The 21,566-nt window shown below is 44.8% G+C and overlaps 1 protein-coding gene across 2 annotated transcripts in view; it reads left to right on the forward strand.

The window, feature by feature from the left end:
* Positions 1–21,118, forward strand: part of Map3k20 (mitogen-activated protein kinase kinase kinase 20) — a 159,365-nt gene extending 138,247 nt beyond the window's left edge. For both annotated transcript variants that reach the window (NM_001398993.1, XM_087652488.1), the window contains 4 exon segments: positions 11,368–11,484; positions 13,769–13,843; positions 16,817–16,967; positions 19,743–21,118. In NM_001398993.1, the coding sequence (NP_001385922.1) occupies positions 11,368–11,484; positions 13,769–13,843; positions 16,817–16,967; positions 19,743–20,449 (1,050 nt within the window). In that variant the 3' untranslated portion in view covers positions 20,450–21,118.
* Positions 21,119–21,566: the final 448 nt, after the last annotated feature.

Raw genomic sequence — 21,566 nt, forward strand, 5'->3', positions numbered from 1 at the left:
AACAACCCCCCAAAAGTCGATATAACAACCTTATCTCCACTGGTGTCTACTTGGCACCAGTCTGCCCTGACCTTAGACACAAGCCATTGTTAAGGGTATAACACATTTACATATTTTGCAATAAAACATCAGTTATTTGCATTACTGTGTCAAGTTTTATTTGATTCTTTCACCTAAAAATGACTCATTTTCCTTTCTTGTATTTTAAAAACCAACTACTCTAAGCTTGTTTGAGAATAATCAAAAATTGCCCATTTAGCTAGAAGTCATTTTCTTTTCAAAAGGCAAATGTTATTTAATCTTTCAGCTGTTCATTGTGTCATCATAAATACTTTCTTTTCAGCACAGTTGTGGGGACTGAAATGAGCCCACTAATTGCCTCCCATTCCGACTGACATGTGGTGGTTTAGTGGAAAGAGAACACAGCAGGGAGAAGGAAATCGGAGGCTGAGAAAATGAGAGCTAATTATTTTCTCTGCCTCATGTCAGGCTCTGTGTCAGCCTTGTTTTTACAAACTGGAAGGTTTAGCACTAAATAAAACAAACTGGCGTCATGTTTTTATATACTGGCAGTGTCACGGAAGCAGCTGCACATCTCAAAGACAATATAATGCCTGCGTTCGCATGGACACCATCTGACAGACACTGTGAGGCAACAGCTAATGAGGCTATCACAGTAGTGCCAAAGCGAAAGGTGCTGAATTATGTATGATTCTTCATCAGTACCGCAATAGCCCTGTACATCATTATGAGACATTGTTTTGCTGAAGAGATTAAAACATTCTTAGTTCCAGACCCTGCAACCTATACGCGCTGAAAGAGGTTATTAATGGAATTTTTTTTTTTTTTTTTAGGGAGACTTTCTTGTGGGTTTCTTTTGGGCTGGGGAAAAAAAAAAAAAAACAATTTCGTGGGACAAAGCCGTGATGGGTCATGACACTGTATAGATAAAGAAGAGAAGCAAATTAACCGTACTTGTATTATCTTCCTTCTAAAGACGGCATAATAAAATATAGTGTGGCGAGGTTAGGCTTAATGGTAAATAACCCAGGTGCTAGCACAGGACATGCCACTCTCCTGCCTTTAGCACAGCAGGTTTCGGCAGCTGAGCTAGAAGATGTGACACGTGTAAAGGAGCCTTCAGAGGCCTCCGTCAGCAGCATCTCCCTACTTTTTTATACAGCTGTGACCGATATTATTTTTGTGGGTTTTGTTTTTAATCCGGGATTGCTTCGCAAAAGACAGTCAGCTGCTACGGCTGCATCTTTCTCTCCCGGCTCTGCTTTTTCAGAAAGTTTATTCTGACCGCTCTGGTTTATATTTTAAAGTACATCCACAGTTGGTGGTTTTTATATTTCTCCATTTATGGGGAGAGAGGAGCAGGTGGGGGATGGTGGGGGGGTGGAGGGGCTGGTGCCTCTAAGATTAAACTCGATGTATCTAGGGCCTGGATTCCAGTTCCACAAGGCTTGCTGTATGGTTTCTAAGCCTCGGTTTCTTTACTCCTAAAATGGGGACAGAGTTCTCTAGAACACAGTAAGACTATAGGGGTTAGATAGCATAAATAGACCTTAAAACCCTGAGGCTGGACGTATGCGCGTGGCATCATGAAGTTCAGTCTGTGTGACGTAAAAGAGAACAGGGCCGGCCGCTGATGGCTGTGAAGAGGGCTTGCCAGGGAAAGGGGCTTCTGGAGGACCTCAGATGTCTTGCCTGCTTGGTTGGCTACACAGGTTTCAACGCCAGTCAAACTCGATGACCTGTGCAGTTGAAGGTCTGTGCTTTTATGACGTGCAAACTGTTCCTCAGTGTGTTGTTTTTAAATGTCCATGTTCTTCAGGAAAACTAGTCTAAAATAGCTCATGTGAGGGTCACTTTCCTTCTGAAGGATACTGGACTTAGATTCCTATTTTGAAGATTAATCTACGATGTTGATGGCTCCAGTTAATTTGGTAGGGAAAAAGAAGAGGAGGAAGAGGCGTATTATCTCTGTGCTCCCAGAACTTTACAGTTTGATATATATTGTGCTTTTTAATATCTGAGTTACTTTCTTCCTGTCTGGCAAATCTACCACCTTCTCAACTATTCTCCTAATTCTCTTCTCTCCCGTGTCTTCTTCCCTCCCCCTTTTTATGTGGAGAGAAGGGATGTCTATGTTTGCCATCATTTCAGCCAGTTTGGAGCTCCGAGGAATTGTAAGCAGCTCACAACGCGTTTAATAGTGAGCGCTCACAAAGAGATACTTAACTTAGCATTAACTGGGTGTTGTTGAGGATTTTATCTCCATAGGCAAAGGATCCCTGTTTTAGTTGGCCCGCAATCTTAATTCATAAAATGCTTCCACATAACTGGCGATCCTGGAGAAGTCAGTTGAGATGCTCTTCTCTCTTCCTCCCGCCCTTGCTCCTAGAATTGTCCAGGTTGTCATCTCAGCAGCTGATCAGCCAGTAGAATCCTTCTGTTTTTCCTATTCCAAATGCAAACCTTGTTCTCTCCCCCCCATCAAAATGTCATGTGTCTCCGGCAGACTGCAGAGAGGCTGCATCTGCTAGTTAAGGGACAATCGCAAAGCACTGTGTTTGCTGCCCCAAGTCACAGCAGAAACAGTCCCTGGCCTCAGCCCTTATGCTAAGCTCAGTCTCTTCCCTGTGGGTCAGCAGGTGTAGGTGATGCTCTCTGCAGAACTACGGCAGGATAAAAATTCTTCCAGCCGTGTGCACGTCATCCTGGGTGGGAGCCAAGCTTTTGTGGCCAAAATCCAGGGTGATTGGGACTTGCCCTGACTTTGTATCTGCAACAAGGCCTGAGCTGTTGTTTCTGGTATGGGTGATACAGTGCCAGCTGGGCTGGATCTAGTGGTGATCCAGCGGGACTCCGTGTACCTCCAACAAGGACCTGCTGCAGTAATGGGAGAAAAAAGTGCAGTATGTCGAACCTCATGGAGATGAGGTCTTATTCATTATCTTGGATCCTTATATATGGATTCAACGGGAGAATCTGGACGATTGGCAGGTTTTGCCTTCCCGCTGCACTTTGTAAAAGGCAACTTCCGGGTACTGTTTGTCCTGGGTTAACCTGTAACAAGGAAAAGCTCAAGACTCAGAGGAAACTCTGCAGTTTAAATCTGGAATGAACCCACATTGCGTCTGAAGGGATCAATTCTCGTCTTAGACCTATTGGGAGGAGGTGGAACCTTTATAGAGCTGGTGTAGTGTGAGGATTTCAAGTCGTCAGAGGCACGCCCTCAAAGAGGACCCTTGGGTCCCACTATGCCACAGCTCCCACCATCCTACTTCTGGCCCCAAGGTAATGGCCAAACGATTACTAATGCGAAACTCTACTTCTGAGGGCCAAAATAAACCTTTTCTCTTTATAAGTTGATTATACTGGATATTTACTGTGCTGATGGGAAACAAACACAGGAAACCTGCTTTTCAGAGCATCGTAAGAAACTGCCCTGATTCAAATGGGAACCCAGCTCACCGATGGCTACCTGTGTGATCTCCGTCAAATCGCCTCATCTGCCTGTGTCAATTACCTTGACCAAAATAAGGTGCTGTGGCTGTCAGTCACATTTAATAGCCATTGCACTTCCAGGCACCGGGCTCTTATTAGCAAGTCAGTATTGAGGCCTGTCGGAGCAGAGGAGGACCAAATTAGTTTTATACGTTCCGTTTGTGAAAGAAGATAAAAATGTGTTCCTTCTGTTTAACAAAACCAGTCATCGTGATGGTTGCCAGCACTAGGTTTGAGGCCAGCCTGGGATACATGAATCTCTTTTCTTCTTCTTCTTCTTCTTCTTCTTCTTCGATTAGATATTTTATTTATTTACATTTCCAATGTTATCCCCTTTCTGCAAACCCCCTATACTGTTCCCCCTTACCCTGCTTCTGTGAGGGTGCTCCCCCACCCACTCACCCACTCCCACCTCACTACCCTAGCATTCTTCTATGCTGGGGCATCAAGCCTTCACAGGACCAAGGGCCTCCCCTCCCATTGATGACAGATAAGGCTCCTTCAGCTCCTTCAGTCCTTCCCCTAACTCCTCACTGGGGTCCCTGTGCTCAGTCCAATGGTTGACTTCTAGCATCTGCATCTGTATCGGTCAGGATCTGGCAGAGCCTCTCAGGAGACAGCTGTATCAGGCTCCTGTCAGCATGCACTTCTTGGCATCAGCAATAGCGTCTGGGTTTGTTGTCTGTGTGGGGGACGAATCCCCAGGTGAAGCAATCTCTGGATGGCCTTTCCTTCAGTCTCTGCTCTACACTTCGTCCCCATATTTCCTTTAGACAGGAGCAATTCTGGGTTAAAATTTTGGAGATGAGTGGGTGGCCCCATCCCTCAACCTGGGGGCCCATGCCTAACCTCTGGATATGGTCTCTACAGGTTCTCCCTCCCCTTTGTGGGGTATTTCAGATAATGTCATCCCCTGGATTCCTGGGAGTCTCTTGCTTTCTTGGCATCTGGGACTTTCTGGTGCCTACCAAGTTCCCCAACCCCCATTGCTACACAGCTCTGCTCAATTTCCTGACCCTCTCCTCTGTACATCTCCCCCATCTCCTCCCATGCCTGACTCCGCCCCTCTTTTTCCTCTTCTATCCTCTTTTCCTCTCAAGTCCTTCCCATCCTCTACTCTCCTTGAGTATTTTGTTCCCCTTTCTAGGTAGGACTGAAACATCCACTCTTTGGTCTTCCTTCATCTTGAGCTTCATGTGGTCCATGAGTTGTATCATGGGTATTCCAAGCTCTTTGCCTAATATCCACTTATCAGTGAGCACATGCCATGTGTGTTCTTTTATGACTGAGTTACCTCACTCAGGATATTTTCTAGTCCCATCCATTTGGCTAAGAATTTCATGAAGTCATTGTTTTTAATAGATGAGTAGTACTCATTGTGTAGATGTACCATATTTTCTGTATCCATTCCTCTGTTGAAGGACATCTGGGTTGTTTCCAGTTTCTGGCTATTATAAATAAGGCTGCTATGAACATAGTGGAGCATGTGTCTTTGTTACATGTTGGAGCATCTTTTGGGTGTTTGCCCAGGAGTGGTAGAGCTGGGTCCTCAGGTAGTACCATGTCCAATTTTCTGAGGAACTGCTAGACTGATTTCCAAAGTGGTTGTATCAGCTTGCAATCCCACCAACAATGGAGGAGTGTTCCTCTTTCTCCACATCCTCGCCAGCATCTGCTGTCAGCTGAGTTTTTGATCTTAGTCATTCTCACTGGTGTGAGGTGAAATCTCAGGGTTGTTTTGATTTGCATTTCCCTGATGACTAAGGATGTTGAACATTTCTTTAGGTGCTTCTCGGCCATTCAAGTTTCCTCAGTTGAGAATTCTCTGTTTAGCTCTGTACCCCATTTTCAATAGGGTTATTTGGTGCTCTGAAGTCTAACTTCTTGTGTTCTTTATGTATATTGGATATTAGTCCTCTGTTGGATGTAAAATTGATAAAGGTCTTTTCCCAATCTGTTGGCTGCATTTTTTTCTATTGACAGTGTCCTTTGCCTAACAGAGGCTTTGCAATTTTATGAGATCTCATTTGTCTATTCTTGATCTTAGAGCATAAGCCATTGGTGTTCTGTTCAGGAAATTTTCCCCAGTGCCCATGTTTTCAAGGCTTTTCTCCACTTTCTCTTCTACTAGATTCAGTGTGTCTGGTTTTATGTGGAGGTCATTGATCTACTTGGACCTGAGCTTTGTACAGAGTAATAAGAATGGATCGATCTGCATTCTTCTACATGCTGACCACCAATTGAACCAGCACCATTTGTTGAAAATGCTATCATTTTTCCACTGGATGGTTTGTTTTAGCTTCTTTGTCAAGATCAAGTGACCATAGGCGTGTGGGTTCATTTCTGGGTCTTCAATTCTATTGCATTGATTTACCTGCCTGTCTCTGTACCAATACCATGCAGTTTTTATCACTATTGCTCTGTAATACTGCTTGAGTTCAGGGATAGTGATTCCCCCTGAAGTCCTTTTATTGTTGAGGATAGTTTTCGCTATCCTGGGTTTTTTGTTATTCCAAATGAATTTGAGGATTGCTTTTTCTAACTCTGTGAATAACTGAGTTGGAATTTTGTTGGGGATTGCATTGAATCTGTAGATTGCTTTCAGGAAGATGGCCATTTTTACTATATTAATCCTGCCTATCCATGAGCATGGAAGATCTTTCCATTTTCCAAGATCTTCTTCGATTTCTTTCTTGAAGTTCTTGTCATACAGATCTTTCACTTGCTTGGTTAAAGTCACACCAAGATATTTTATATTATTTGGGACTATTGTGAAGGGTGTTGTTTCCCTAATTTCTTTCTCAGCCCATTTATCCTTTGAATAGAGGAAGGATACTGATTTATTTGAGTTAATTTAATATCCAGCCACTTTGCTGAAGTTGTTTATCAGGTTTAGGAGTTCTCTGGTGGAATTTTGGGGATCACTTAAGTATACTATCATTTCATCTGAAAATAGTGATATTTTTATGGGACACATAAATCTTTTTCTTGAAAAAGGATAATGTTTGTTGGGCTAAACATGGGGGTATACACCTATAATGCCAGCACTCTGGATGCAGGGACAAGAATTGCCACAAGTTCAACAAAATGTTCTACAGAGCCTGTTCTACAAAGTGAGTGTGGTGCCAACTAGGGGTAAAGGGTGAGACCTTTCTAAACCCAGAACCAAATAAAAAGAGTAGTGAGATTCAGAAAAATTACATCAGATGGCTTTGATTAGGTGGGGGGAAAATAAAAATTAGAAGTCAGGGTTAGGAGGTGGAGCTTTAAGCTCACACTCTTCTACATCTCCCCTTCTTCCATTTCTCCATAGCAATGACTTAGTTTGTAACCTTCCCCCATGTGTCCCCACAATAGTCATCAACAGGTATAGTTCACGTAGCCAGGCTGAGATGGTTTTAGAAAAGGAGTCTCACTATAGCTGCTAGCGTTTGATTTAGGCCTGTCAAGATCAAGGGTTGTTCAGATGACCACAGTCACTCTTGACCGGCTCTCACTGAGCGTCTGTACTCAGGTTTCTGCTAACTTGAGGTTGTATTAGCTCAAGCCAGTCAATCAATCGCCCTGATGAGGTGAATGGTTTTTAAATCAGAACCTGGTCCCTGTGAGGACCAAGATATGAATAGCTAGCAGTGATATATAAGACCCTGCAGGAGGCTTGGGAATATGTGGGACTTTGGTTTTGTTTTGTTTCTTTAATATTAGGCCTCTGGTAGCTTGGGATGGCCTCAAGCTCCTGATCTCCCAGCTTCTCCCTCCTGAGTGTGAGGATCACCGATGTGCACCATTATAGGGTTATGGGTCCTGTGTCTGCTCCACCACAGGGCACAGCCACTTGGGGAGGCAGGATGCTGGGAAGTTACTCCTTGCGCCTAGGGAGGTCTCGGGACACTGCTCCAGGGACAAGCTGGATCTAGCCCTGGGTTGAGGAGGGAGAGCTCCAGCTGGTCTGGCAGGGATAGTCCTTGGCTTGAGCTTGGGTTTGGTGGTGGCTGTGACTGGAAGTGCAGGGAGGCCTTCAACAGGAAATTAGATGATGGTTCTGTAGGCAAAGGCCTTCTCCATGGCTCCCCATGGTGGATCCCGATGAAAAGAGACAGAGGCATTTATTTTCATGGTGGAACCATACTCCCCTTCTCAGTATGGGCCTGAAGTTAAATACCTTTTGCAGGGAAGAGTGTCTGGGAAGGAAAGCTTATTGGCTAAGCCTCCAAGCATTTAGGTACCTCATTAAAATGGTTATGTGTGGAGGGGCTTTGCCCATAGATGACTGATGGCCACAAATCTATGGGGGGGCTGTGCTAGTGACAGGGGCCTGGTACTCAGGAACAGGCAAAGCGCCTACCATCCCTTCAGAGTTTCCAGGGTTTCAAGCCTTATCTCAACGGGGAACCAGGCTACCTGTCATTGTCCCACACACCATCACACTGGCCTATATAGCTTAGCAGTCAGTAAGAAAAATGCCAGCAGTCCACTGATGAGCACTGCTGCTTGTCATCTCAGCCTCTGTGTTTGTGTCCTGTGGAACTCAGAGTAGCCTCAAGGACACTTTAGGTCAATTTGAAAATGAGCAGGACTTAGAGAATTCCTCGTGTGCCTTTTTGTGGGTTACTTTTCTTAACTATATGACAATGATGTCACAGCTACCCATAAGCTCTAGGAGTTTTGTCAGGGGATTAGCAAATTAAGATCAGTGCCTCCCTTGAGCTCCACCTGGTCTCTCTCCCAGCTTTGTAACTGGCGTATGTTCTCCTTTCTTAGTGCTTCCCTGACAAGAATTTTATGGCCTCTGAAGCTGTCTTCTTTTATGATTCAGTTAAAGGTCTTTCAAACAAAAGACAAATACAATTTGCAAAATGAAAGGCAGAGCCGTCTTATTTGTATCAGGGCCCCTCAGAGTTGAGCTTTGGAGAACAGTGGGCAGTAGCTGCAGGGACGAGCTCTGGCCTCTGGCTTTTGGGTTGTTCCCTCTCAGTATTTGGAATTCAGCAGAACCAGCCACCAGCCGGGACCATCTTATTTTTACTGCCTTCCCCACTGGTGTTCCTGGCTCCTTTCCTGGTTAGAATCTCGTCTTTACCACCATTGGTCAAGACATACCAGGAAAGCTCCTTCACCTGCCTGAGCCTCGTTTTCCTCATTCATTTAAAGGGAAAGTAAACCTGATTTGCAGGATTATTTTGAGTTATTACAAATAAAATCACATGCTCTAAGCAGCCAGCAGCGTGCCCAGCACAGTAAGAACAGCAAGCAGCTCCCCCAGGGTGAGGAGACGGAGGTTGGAGCTCGTGTTATTTGCCTGTTGTGTTGTTGTGGCAAAAATATCCAACAACAACAACAACAAAAAAATTAAGAGTGAGTTTATTTGGGCTCACAGTTCAAGAATACAGCCCATCATGATGGAGAATTCATGGTGGCAGGAGCCTGAGACACCTGGCCACATCTGCAGTCAAGAAGCAGAGAGAGGCGAATGCTGGTGCTTAAGTTCTCTTTCTGGTTTGTACTCAGTCCAGGACTCCAGCCCGTGAACCGGTGAAGCCCATAGTTAAAGAGGGTTTTTCCATCTCAATCAGTGTATCTAAATAGTTTCTCACAGGCATGTCCAGAGGCTTGTACTAACCAGAACAGAGCACAAAGTGTCAAGGGGACACCATGTGAAGAGGGAAGGCAACACAGGTTATGAGACGAGTGAAGCAGAGGGAGGCCAGTCATTGCAATGTCTTCTGACAATGCCTCTGACTAGCCCAATTCCCAAACTTGACAGGCCAAAGAAACAGAACTAAAAACAGTTCTGTCTTTTTAAAGTGTTGCATTCACGAACTGCCTTGGGGAGGTTCTGTTTCTGAGAAGGGCAGTCATGACAACAGTCATCATCCTCCCCAGTTAGCCCATGGCCCCTGTGCCCCTATAGCAGTGGCTCCAAAACAAAGAAGTCCTGAGAGACGAGAGACATGCCAGTCCTCAGTGGTGACTGTGACCGATGTGAGAAAGCAGGTTCATTTCACTGCAGGAACCTTCGCTTCCTCTAATTGGCAACCTGGTGAATGTAGCTGGGCAGGGAGGCCCTCCCGCAGGCACCAGCCTAGCTTGGCTTTGCAGGTCCTCCAGTGGCTCTCCCAAGCCCCAGTCCTGGCTCCTCACGGAAGCCAGTAGGGTTTCAGAAGCCTCCTTGCTGCTCCTCCTGCCTAGAACTGCATCTAAACTTGCTCCAGAGAAGGGTTTAAGTCACTGTCGGGAAAGTGCCTTCTCGTTTCAACCTGTGTGTGCTTGCTGTGATATGCTTGATCCTTCAACCCTTGGTTCTTCAGAAAAATGTAAGAGACAATATCAATTTACAGTCTAGAGATCAAGTCCGAATTGCGTACATGTGTAATGTTTGATTACGAAATTCTTTCTACAGCAATGATTTTGTATTCAAACCCCATATACGCACCTTGAACTAACCGTTAACATTTTACTCTGGTCATTCCCTTTATCGTTTGTCTATCTCTCCAGCCACCTGAGCAATACTTATTTCATAACACATTTCAAAGTAGCTTAGAGACACCACACTCCTGCTTCCTAATCGTGCCAGTACAATTAGGGTTCAATAAGAAACGGACAGATCTTGTGTGCACAGTCGCTGGTTTTGATAAGTGCGTACACCCCCTTATGTTACCCTAAGCTCTGTCAATAGAGCCCTACCACTCCCAGAAAGTTCTCTCATAGTCTTTCCATCTGAAGAGGCAATCAATCTTCTGAAAGTTTGTTCCAAAAGATGGTTATTGAGTGTCAGAAAAATGCGTTCATTAATGCATTCTTCTGCATACTTCTCTCTCACTGATTTTCAGATGCACACATGTTTCTGAATGTATCAGTAATTTTTGGATTGTCTGCTCTAGGAACATATAGAAGTTCTATTCTCTTTTTTTATTAGTATTGATCACTTTATTACCTAGTAAGTTAAAGCTTCTAAGAACGTACCCAGACAAATCTTTTTTTTTTCCCAATCTCTTCTATCTAAATGCCTATACATGTAGAATTTCTTAGTCATGGTCATATGTTTAGTTCTGTAATAAATTGCTAAAGGTTTTCTGAAGTAATTATACCACTTGTATTTCTGCAACAGAGCATGGGAGTTCCAGTAGCTTCAAACCCTAACCAACATTTGATGGTATCAGCCTCAGGCACTCTGCTGGTGTATAATAGCTCCCTGTGGTTTGAGTTAGCATTGACCCCCAGTGGTCAATGATCTACAGAACTGTAAATTTAATATACCATTATTAAAACTTAAGTGGTTTTCCATAAGAATCTAAATTTCTAGCTTCCGTGAAACATTGAAGGCCCTAGCAGAACTGGACGCGCATTCACACACAGGAACAGGCTGGCAGCGACTACACTTTAAGGGCAACTAAAGCAGCGATGCCTCCGCCTCCCATAGCTGCTCAGCTGTCAGTTACGTGTCATCACATCCGAGTGACGTTCTCCTCTTCTTGAGAAGACAGTGGGCTGCATCTTTAGCCCACATCGCTACCAGTTCTAGGCGGTAGGTAGGTCAAGAGAACTGACTGGTAAAGGAATAGGAAAGGGAGGAACGTGATTCTTTTTGTACCAATGATGAGACATCCCTATGCTGTTTAATACCTACACTGAATGGATCTGTTGCAAAAAGTTACACCTCGAGGCTGCACTGAGTGGGGGTTATTAGATACACAAAAGGGATCTAATTTCATGTCTTCTTTCGGAGAAGGCAAGATAAAGCGCTCCCACACGACTTCATTTAGAATATGTTGTGTGTTATAAAACACTGAAGTGGGGGGGGGGGGAAATCGGCTCACTCATTCGCTTCTGTGGCTCTGCTCTTAATTCCAGGATTGCAAATGGAAGATGTATATGGAGATGGATGGAGACGAAGTGGCTATAGCATACATAAAAGACGTGACTTTTAACACGAGCCTCCCTGATGCAGAGATTTTAAAGATGACAAAGGTAAGGTTCTATTTACAGCTCAAAAGCCTTCTCCGAATTCTCAGATATCAAACAAAGACATTAGAATACCGCAGCAGTGGGCTTTTGTGCTCCTGGATGCACATCAGCTCGGTCTCAAGCTGCCTCTTGAAAGGCACATTTTATTTAGCAGATTGAGAGGATAATTTTTTTGTTAAAATTCCACTTATGCCGTGGGAACTAAAAAGCACTGCAAACAAAAAAAAAAGTATCATTTAAGTTTCTTTTTAATCCTACGTTTCTTCAGACTCAACTCTATCATTTATTAAAGTAAAAAAAAAAGATGTTATCAATGAAAATATTTACTTGGAACCGGATTGATTTAAACTTTGAATAAACTTGTGATGAATACTTCATTTTTGCCCTTCACTGCTACTGATGAGCACAGGACCTCGTACCTTCTGGACAATGCTCTGTCCCTAAGCTGCATCCCCAGCCTGAACTATTCAGTGTCTAGAAGGATTGAGACAAGGACACTTGGGAGACTCAGGTTCCTGCTTTGTAACCTCTGTGTGCTCACACTGGAAATCTCTACAGTGATTGGAGAGCCCATTACTAAAACAGAGTCACTGGGAACCCTGAAGAAAATCTGATAGAAATGTTTAACTTGCGCCTCAGAATGGAAAATAATTCATTTTCCCCAACCATACTAGAAAAAAAAAATGTATCAGATTCTGTGATAGAAGGCCTACTGCTAGGGCTGGGGATTTAGCTCAGTGGTAGAGCGCTTGCCTAGGAAGCGCAAGGCCCTGGGTTCGGTCCCCAGCTCCGAAAAAAAGAACCAAAAAAAAAAGAAGAAGAAGGCCTACTGCTTCAGACAAAGCACATATCAGTAGGGCTGGTCATCCCGACCTCAAGTAACTATCAACGCTGGTACATGACTAACTTAACTGTATATTGCGTCTCAGTGAAGCAAATGGAGCCTTTTGCAAAGAGCCAGAGTCTACAAAGTCATGGCATTTGACTTGTGTGTTCTCCACATAGACCTACGATGACTGAATGACCAAATCCTTGTAACTTACAGTAGATTTGTCAAAAGGCTGGTTTGGTATTCAGGGTTGAATCCCTCTACATAACTGGAATTCACTTCCCTGGCATTACTTACCTGTAAGGCTATGGTTTGGTGTTTCCTTACCTTGTGGGGACATACTATGTTTTGGTGTCTGAGGGACTAGAAAGGAGAGGTGTTCTCCTCTGGGTCGCTGTTCTGTCCTCTCCTGTTGCCACAGTTGTCCCTTTGCTTCTCTGTCCTGAAGAAGTGTGGCCACTGTTTACCATAAGGAAGTTGTTCACTGCAAAAGTAATGCAGTGCAGTTGTAGAACTGAAAATGGATGTCTCTGCTGTCATGCGCCAGTGCAAAACCACACACCAACCTTAACGGGACTTACAGGAAAAATAGGATTGGGAAGGCCATTCAAAATGGACAGGAAGTTATTTTTAAAGAGCCACAGGGGCAATAGCAATCTTAATTTATACAAAACCAGCCCAGTTAAATGTCTCTTAGATTCTACACCCAACCCGCCAACAATGCTGTACACAGCCATTGTTTTTGCAGCCCTAACCTGGGAGGATAGGACAATGAGAAGAAAATGAAAAAATAATTTATCAGAATTAGCATAAGATCCAAGATATATAGGCTTCATTGATCCTTTGTCTTGAGACCCTGGGAAAACAGCACCACAATGTCTTTATTGGTACAAGCCTCTTGGCAACAATAGTCTGAAATCCGAGTGATTATCAAAGTCTCTACAGTACTCACTGCTTACCCTCAAGGAAGACATGAATCTTCATATTGAGAACAGTTTGGGCTACTGCTTCAAACAGCAGGAATTAATAACTCACAGATGGGATCAAATGACAGGCCATTGATCAGCCCAGACAGGTTAAGAACCTACATTGTGGTACGTCTATGATACCAGTACTTGGGAGGTTGAGGCAGGAGAATCATTGGCCAGTTCTAAGCCAGGACTACACAGCCAGACTCTATCTCAAAAAAAAAAAAAAAAATCACAGAGACTGTGGAAGACCGGATTATAATCTCCCATCAATAGGACTTGCACACAATTCATTCAGCCATCCAAAGATAACATTTGCAAATACATATTTATACATAAAACCCAGTTATATATTACAAGCCAACAAGATTTTATGATATTCTGATATCGTTCCTATTTGCAAATTACGTATGGCACAAGTGTCCTCGACTACACACGGCGGCGCAGGACTGCGTTCTGATACTAAGCTGTCCTAACGCTTGTGTTCCAGCCACCGTTTGTAATGGAGAAGTGGATCGTAGGGATAGTGAAGGATCAGACAGTGGAGTGCACCGTCACCTATGAGGTAAGCTCCCGGAAACAGGTTGGGAGTTTCAGCCCCTGTTGGTGAGCAGGCATTTGTCAGATCTCTATGGATACTTACAGGTTAGTATGTGCTCTTATGGGAAGAGAAATTACATACCAGCCTGCATATGCAAAGATGAACACAATTTCTCTAGCAAAGTGCGAGGAAGGAAAGAGAGTAGAATTGAGGGTAACTCCTAGTCTATACTGTTGTTAGATATCGATTGAATACTGTGTATACCCTACCGAATGATGTAAAAAAAAAAAAATGAGTAGAAGTCACTTGGAAGTAAGAGTTTAGGACAGGAGATCAATGAGTGTTCAAAATACCAGCACATACCCTACAGCCACCTCAGGAGTTTGTTGTTATAGCCAAATTAAAAGACTCCATACATTTCTACTTCAAAAAATATATATTGAAAAAACAATGCTATTAAAACATACGTGCTTAACCGGGTATAGTGGTGCATGCCTTTAGTCCCAGCCCACAGCGGGCAGAGGCAGACAGCTCTCTGTGAGTTTGAGGCCAGCCTGGTCCACAAAGAAAGTCCAGGACAACCAGGGCTCTGTTACACAGAGAAAACCTATCTCCACAAAAGTATACATTACTACCTGCTGACTGGGTCGAGAATAACCCAGATACGAGTAACCAGTCACTATCTTGTCAGACAGCAACAGGTAGAAACAAACAACAGCTGGAGGTGGTAGCTTGTGTTGTCAGATCAGAGAACAGCTGTGTGAACATCAAGTGCAAGTCCCTAGAGCACACTGATGAAGCCAGACAGATGGGCGAAGTCAGATCTGGGGACCCCACTAAGGACCCACTGTAAGCATGGCAGGAGGTCTGTGGAAGCATTTTAAGCTTTAGAGACGCGCCAATTCTGTTGTGAAAATTCACAATATACAATACATAAGTTACGGATACCTTACACTTAAAACTTTGCTTAAAGGGGGAATTTAAAGTTTCATGTCTTTTACAAAACTCATAGTTACTGTTATAAAAATATCTCTCTGAAAGTATACTTCAATTCTATATTAAAAAAAATGTATCTAGTGCTAATAACATCGTAAAAAGTCAACAAGGTCTTCCTGGCTGTTGGAGCACTTGACCCTAGAAAGGCAGGAACCTCATGTGGCCCAGGCTGGAGGGGTGTCGTCATAGCACAGAGCCTGGGGACTCGTGAAGACACCGGTATGTATCTTCCGTTGGTAGGCACACACACCCTTCATCCGTTCATGACAGTTTTAGTAAGGATTCACCGTGAGCCAAGAACTGTTAGGCAAGTGCTCCTGCCCAGTCCCACAAACCTCAGGTAAATACTGAGAGGTGGGTAATGGCTTTCTCTATTTGGCAGAAGAGAAGAAAGGACCCCCGAGGCTCTGGGTACTCTGACAGAGCTAACGTGCTCACAGCCAGTGTTTCTCTCTGGGAATAGTGACTCTTTCCTGCCCTCGCCCCGACCTGTGAGCCTCACAGTGGCTCTAGCAAGCTGCAGGAAGTCTCCCTCAGACTGGGCTTTGCATGCTTCTCCACTGAGATTTCCTGAGCTGTCGCAGTCTACTTTTATAGAATCAGAGACCCAAACCTCGACCACCTCACTCCACAGCCTGCAAGGCAATAAGTGTGTCAGCGATCCTGTTAACTGGCCTCTCCCTGCATCCACCCACCCAGGAGAAGCCACCTTTTTACTGATTCCTGCAGACAACTCTGCAAACACACCATGCCTGCTTCTTACTGCTTCTTCTTACTGTCCTCTCTTTCCTCCCTCCCCTTCCCCTCTCCTATCTTCAACCCCTTTCCTCCCTCTCATTTTCTTCTTCCCTTCCTCCTCCTCTTCCTCCGACTCCATGATGGTATGCCACTCCTCTATTGTTCACTTTCCAGCTTCTAAAGATATCTTTTTTTCTTTTTCTTCCTTCCTTCCTTTTTATCTTCCTTCCTTCCTTCCTTCCTTCCTTCCTTCCTTCCTTCCCTCCTTTTCTCGTCTTTTTTGAGACAAGATATTTCTATGTAGCCCTGGCTGGTCTCCAACCTGCTACGAGACCAGAGCTGGCCTTGAACTCGCAGTGACCCACCTACCCAAGCCTCCTGATCGCTGAGGTAAAAGGCGTGTACCACCACACCCTGTATGAATCCTAGAGATTCCTTTTTGTGTGTACCCAAGGCCGCTTAAGGGACCAGCCAATGTCTCACTGAGCTACACCCACCGCTCTAAAGAGACTGTAATCTATAGATGCATCTGGTGATGAGGACTGTTTCAGGACGTGTTATCTTGATCCGATATCCTCTCCCGATACTGGTTTTCTTCACTCTCATCCCATCCCACAGTGCACCCGCTCACCTTCACTCACTCGGTGACAGCCTTATTTTGTTCTCTTCCCTATGTACATCCTAGAACTTTGGACCAGAGGTACTCTTAAGGAAAACAGTGGTCAATGTCTGTTTATTCAATAAGATATCTTTTTTTTCAAATATGAAAGACATCTCTTATCATATAAGTAAATTGAGCTCTATCGAATGTTATAAATTCTGGGAGAAGACAACCCTATCTTTTTTTAAAAGCTTTCTTTATTGATTTTATGTATGTGAGTACACTGTTGCTGACACACCAGAAGAGGGCATCAGATCCCATTACAGATGGTTGTGAGCCACCATGTGGTTACTGGGAATTGAACTCATGGCCTGTGGAAGAGCAGCCAGCACTCTTAACTGCTGAGCCATCTCTCCAGCCCAACAACCCTATTTTTAAGTATTATAATTTACAAAGTAGGAAAGGGCATAGAATGAGAAAAGAGAGGGAGAAGGGAGAAGAAGAGATACTAGAGTCCATTATGGGAAAGGAGATTAAAGTGTTCCTCTTATTCAAATTCACTAATTTGGGCAAATGACATAATAACATGCATTTCCCCTTCTCACTTTATAAATGTATATAGGCATGATCATGAGGTTTCTCTTTCTTTCATTTTTAAACAGAGTGATGTCAGAACACCGAAATTCACTAAGCACGTGCACTCAATACAGTGGGACAGAGCGAAGCCTCAGGATGAGGTGAAGGCGGTCCAGCTTGCCATTCAGACTCTGTTCTCCAGCTCAGAGGGCAACCCTGGCAGCAGGTCTGACTCAAGTAAGTCAGTGTCCGAGCACAGCACGTGTGCCTGAGGCCAGAATGTCGGTTAGGAGATTCCCATTACAGGCTGAGTTCCAGATATCGGGGTCTCGAGTGTCTAACAAAGTGTTTCTTAAGTCCTGAGAACTGGTGATGATGCCTGGCACTGAGGGAGGAAGGGTGGGGGAAGGGAGGGGAAGGATGAACAAAATGAGAATGGAGTACGAGGGACGGGATGGAGAGGTTCAGCGTTGTCCTCTAACCACACAAGCCTCGTGGAATGAGCTGTTTTACACATACACACACACACACACACACACACACACACACACACACACACTCACGCATGCACCACCTGTATACACACATATTTAAGAGAGCTCGTAAAGAGGAAAACCTTAATGCATGTGCTAGATAATGTGGTAGTAATTTTAAAACTGTAGAAAAGCATGTAAGGCCAGCCGACAGGCCATGAAACTGGCCCTTACCTGGTGAACTCAAGCCAAAACCCTGATTCCCTACTTGTGGGCTGAGAAACCCTAGGACTGTAGGACTGAGGCTCGCTCACAGATATGCTAAGGTGGGTGTGAACAAAGCCACAGGCAGTTCCCTCCTAACCGTGAGACACACCCTCAGGCACACAGGATGCAGGCTTTCTCAACAGCACTTCTTTTTCCCCACAAGAAAAGCTTTTATGTGTTAGGTCTCTGTCAGGCATGGAGACAAAGGCAGGACTCTATCTTACTGCCCCCAAGGGCAACTGTCACTGAGTTATGAAAGCCTGGCCCCTACATTGACCACTATAAGGTCTGACATGCCAAGCAGAACAAACATTTTTAAATGGCCACCAGCCAGGGTGGCCAGAATCCTGAAGAATAGTCAAAAGCCAGCAGCAAATCATGCCTTCACCTTGGTCAACAGTTGGTTTGCTTTATATTCTTTTGCAAATAACCATCAGGGGACACCGTGCCCACCATGACTGGGCTTAGGGTTTTGCCAAGACGAGCTACAAGCACACTGTCAGACACTTTTTAGGGCCTGCAAGGTGATTCCACACGGTAGGTCTGGATCTAGACATGCTCCCCTATCCTGTGGCAATGTCTAAGCTCCTTCATGTTGGTTAAGCCTGCGTGCCTGGCCTAGTATGTCTGCCATATCCCGTAAGGGGTAGGCTAGCTCACAGCTGACCTAACTATTCAAGTTCAAGGCCATGTAAGCTACATAGGAGTTTCAGAGACAACAGCAAAAGACTTCTTTCTAATACCTGGTGTTTTACAGGGCATGTTTTACTTCTATAGGACTTTCATAGCTATGACCCTGTTTGACCCTGGAGCCCCCGCCCCATGAAGCCTGTGGGATTCTTCTTTCTATGATTCTGCTGTATTTTCTCTTCTGAGAAGCTAGTGTTCCCATTTCCAGATTGATAGTACACAAAACAACTACCAATGGCTTCTAAGTTTTAGTTTGACATCATGCCTTCACCTTACCTAGTTCAAATCCTACCATGTTGAGAGACACCAAATAAACATGTTTTTAATTAAATCAGGCTGAGTTCCAGATTCCCTCTGGTAACACTTATGCATGGGGCTGGTTTCTCCATGCATTCTCCCATAGTCAGTGGACTGTATCATCAGGGTGTGATGGATGGTGGTGGATGGCAGAAAACAAGGTGGGTTTGGAAGTAGGTCCTATGGTCATCTACATTTGACCGTGGTGCTCCCTTCTCCAGGACACTGCCCAGACCCCAAGTCATCTCTTAGGAAGCAGTAAATTATTCCACCGCCTGCTGGAATTCCTCCAGACAGTTTCTCCCTGGAGAGCTCCGGTCTTCCTCTGGTTTCAAGCTTGTGCACCTCACTTCTGTCCTCCCCCACTTCATTTTATTCACTGTTCCAATGTGATCTGAAGACTCAGACTCGCCCGTTACATCAGGCACACCCCTTTTCACCTGCCAGTAGCAGAAAACCCAATTCCACCCGGCTCACCTCAGTGGATCTCAAAGTTTGGTTCTGCAGGGTCCCCTGTGGCCTTGTCAGAGATGCACAGTCTCTGACCCATCTCCAGCAGTCAGCATTTTAAGAAAATGTATTGTCTTCCGTCATTGAAGGTCTAAAGGTGACGTAGGCTGTGGATGCAGTACGACACATACTCTTGACTATGGTATCTTAAGGGATGACCTCCTCTTGGCCTCGCTGCCATACTCACCCTGCCCACGGATTTGCTGTGGTGTCCGGCTTACCCTGTAAACACAGTGATGCCCTGAAATCTCCAGGCGCCAGTCTTAACCTTTTCTCACATTTAGGGAAAAAAACCTCCGGGAAATCCAGCAGACTATCTACCCCACACCAATTCTGCTTTGGGCAGGAGAGAAATATGTCCTTTGCTGTCGTCAGTCTATCTGTCATGGGCCAGCACAGGATGTTCCCCGTGGCACGCATGGCTGCAGAGGCAACCTCAAACTCAGGCCTCTTGGTAGACGTGTAAACCATATAGAATTGGCAGTTTAGGAAGAAGATGCTGGGACACTACACTGTTCCATATATGTGAAGGTCCTAATGCAGTCGGATTGTGGCTGCAAAGTAAGAAAAAAAAATGTTCTTTAATGACCTTTCCCGCTAAGGGTTCGTGGTAATAAAGAAAAAGGTCCATGTACCTACATAGCCTGGAACGTCCACGAATGGTAACGCTTGGCACACCCCCAAGCAGCCTTGAGATTGATTGCCTGAGCCGGGCTTATGAATTAGGCATGCAGCTTGTGGCGTGGAAGATGCTCATTTCCATTTTCCCCTGCAGGTGCGGACTGCCAATGGTTAGACACTCTGCGCATGCGGCAGATTGCATCCCACTCTTCTCTACAGCGTTCCCAAAGCAACCCCATCCTGGGTTCCCCTTTCTTCCAGTATTTTGTTAACCAGGATTCCTACGCCGCTGCAGTGAGGCGGACTCAGACTCCCGTGAAGTACCAGCAGATTACACCAAGCATCAACCCTTCCCGGAGCTCCTCCCCAACACAGTATGGGCTGACCAAAAACTTCTCCTCCCTGCACCTCAACTCCAGGGACAGCGGCTTCTCCAGCCTCAATGACAGCTCCTCCGAGAGGGGCCGCTACTCAGACCGAAGCAGAAACAAGTACTACCGCGGTAGTGTATCCCTCAACTCTTCTCCGAAAGGAAGATACGGTGGAAAAAGTCAGCATTCCACACCTTCAAGAGAAAGGTATCCTGGAAAGTTCTACAGGCTGCCCCAGTCAGCGCTGAACACTCATCAGTCCCCTGACTTCAAGAGGAGCCCGAATGATCATGACCGTCGTGCGCCCAAGACCATCCCCGGGATGCCTCTGCACCCCGAGACTGCTCCCAAAGCAGGGGAAGAGGAGAGCAGAGTGAGTGAAGGGGGCTGGACTAAAGTGGAGTATCGGAAGAAGACGCATAGGCAACTTTCGGCCAAGACTAGCAAGGACAGAACCCGCGGCAACTACCGTGGGCGGAGGAACTTTTGAGAGATTCAGTCAGATGCGCTTTTCCAAGCGGGTTATATAGTGGTTTGTGCAATGGATTTTTGGTAGTAAAATGTCTTGAGATTCCAGGGACCAAAAAAGACTAGTTTGGGGGTTGGGAAATACCTTTTTACTGAAAAGACAACCAAAGCATGGCCATAATTATGGCTGTTAGTCGACTAGAGGTGGCGATTAAACTTGACAATAACTGCCCTTGTTTCATCCCCCGAATTAATATTGAAGCGGGAAAGGCTGTGCCATTCATTCCATGCTGGGAACATCTTGGGGCTGGGATAAAGCTAGTGAGAACCACAGAAAAATCAAATTTCTAGATGAAGCAGGATTCGTCTGATTTTCCCTTTCATCTAAGGATCCAAGATAGCTCAGCAAAGCACTGTGAACAATCCTTTATTTTAAAATGTAGGTATTTTGTTCATCGTGAATTTTTGCATCTTATTTTTTATCTACTGCGATAAAATTTCATTTATCTTGATTGTCGAAGGATTTTTTTTTTTAAATGCCTCCCTAAATGTTGTGCCCAAGGCAAGTGCCTCACTCATCTCCACCGAGTTAGTATTTATTTTAGTGAGATATTTGTGTTTCTGTCATGGTCAGGGTTGAACTGATTTGGCTTGTCATTTTTAGGTAATAAAAGAAGATTATTGAAGTTAATGTTTATTGTATGCCGGCTATCTCATTCATTAAGGTTCATCAGACAAAAGATTCAAACAGCCTGGAGGTTTGTGGCCAGTTCCTTTTCTGAGCTCCCAGGATTCTAGTTGGGTGATGCTGTCCACCTTCACCATAGAAAGAGCAAAGAGGTTGTGTGGTAAGACAGTCCATTCAGCATCCTCGAGATGTCAGAACTCTCGAATCTAAAAGAAAACAGATAGAGCAGGATAACACCATCTCAAGCTAAAAGCTGGAGAGATTAAATTACCATTAGCCTTGTTAGAGCAAGGCAGTAAATACCAGCTTTGCAGCTCGCCGGTGTGCAGCAGCTGGGGGATAAGAGGAGACTGCCTGTAGTCTAGAGCAGGAAGCTCCTGACACAAGGATGTGAAGATGGGATGTGAAGCGTTGTGGAACACTTCCTATTTTGCAAGTCAGAAAGTCAGGT

Source organism: Rattus norvegicus, chromosome 3, assembly GCF_021556685.1.
Source record: "Rattus norvegicus strain SHRSP/BbbUtx chromosome 3, alternate assembly SHRSP_T2T, whole genome shotgun sequence".
Taxonomy (NCBI): domain Eukaryota; kingdom Metazoa; phylum Chordata; class Mammalia; order Rodentia; family Muridae; genus Rattus; species Rattus norvegicus.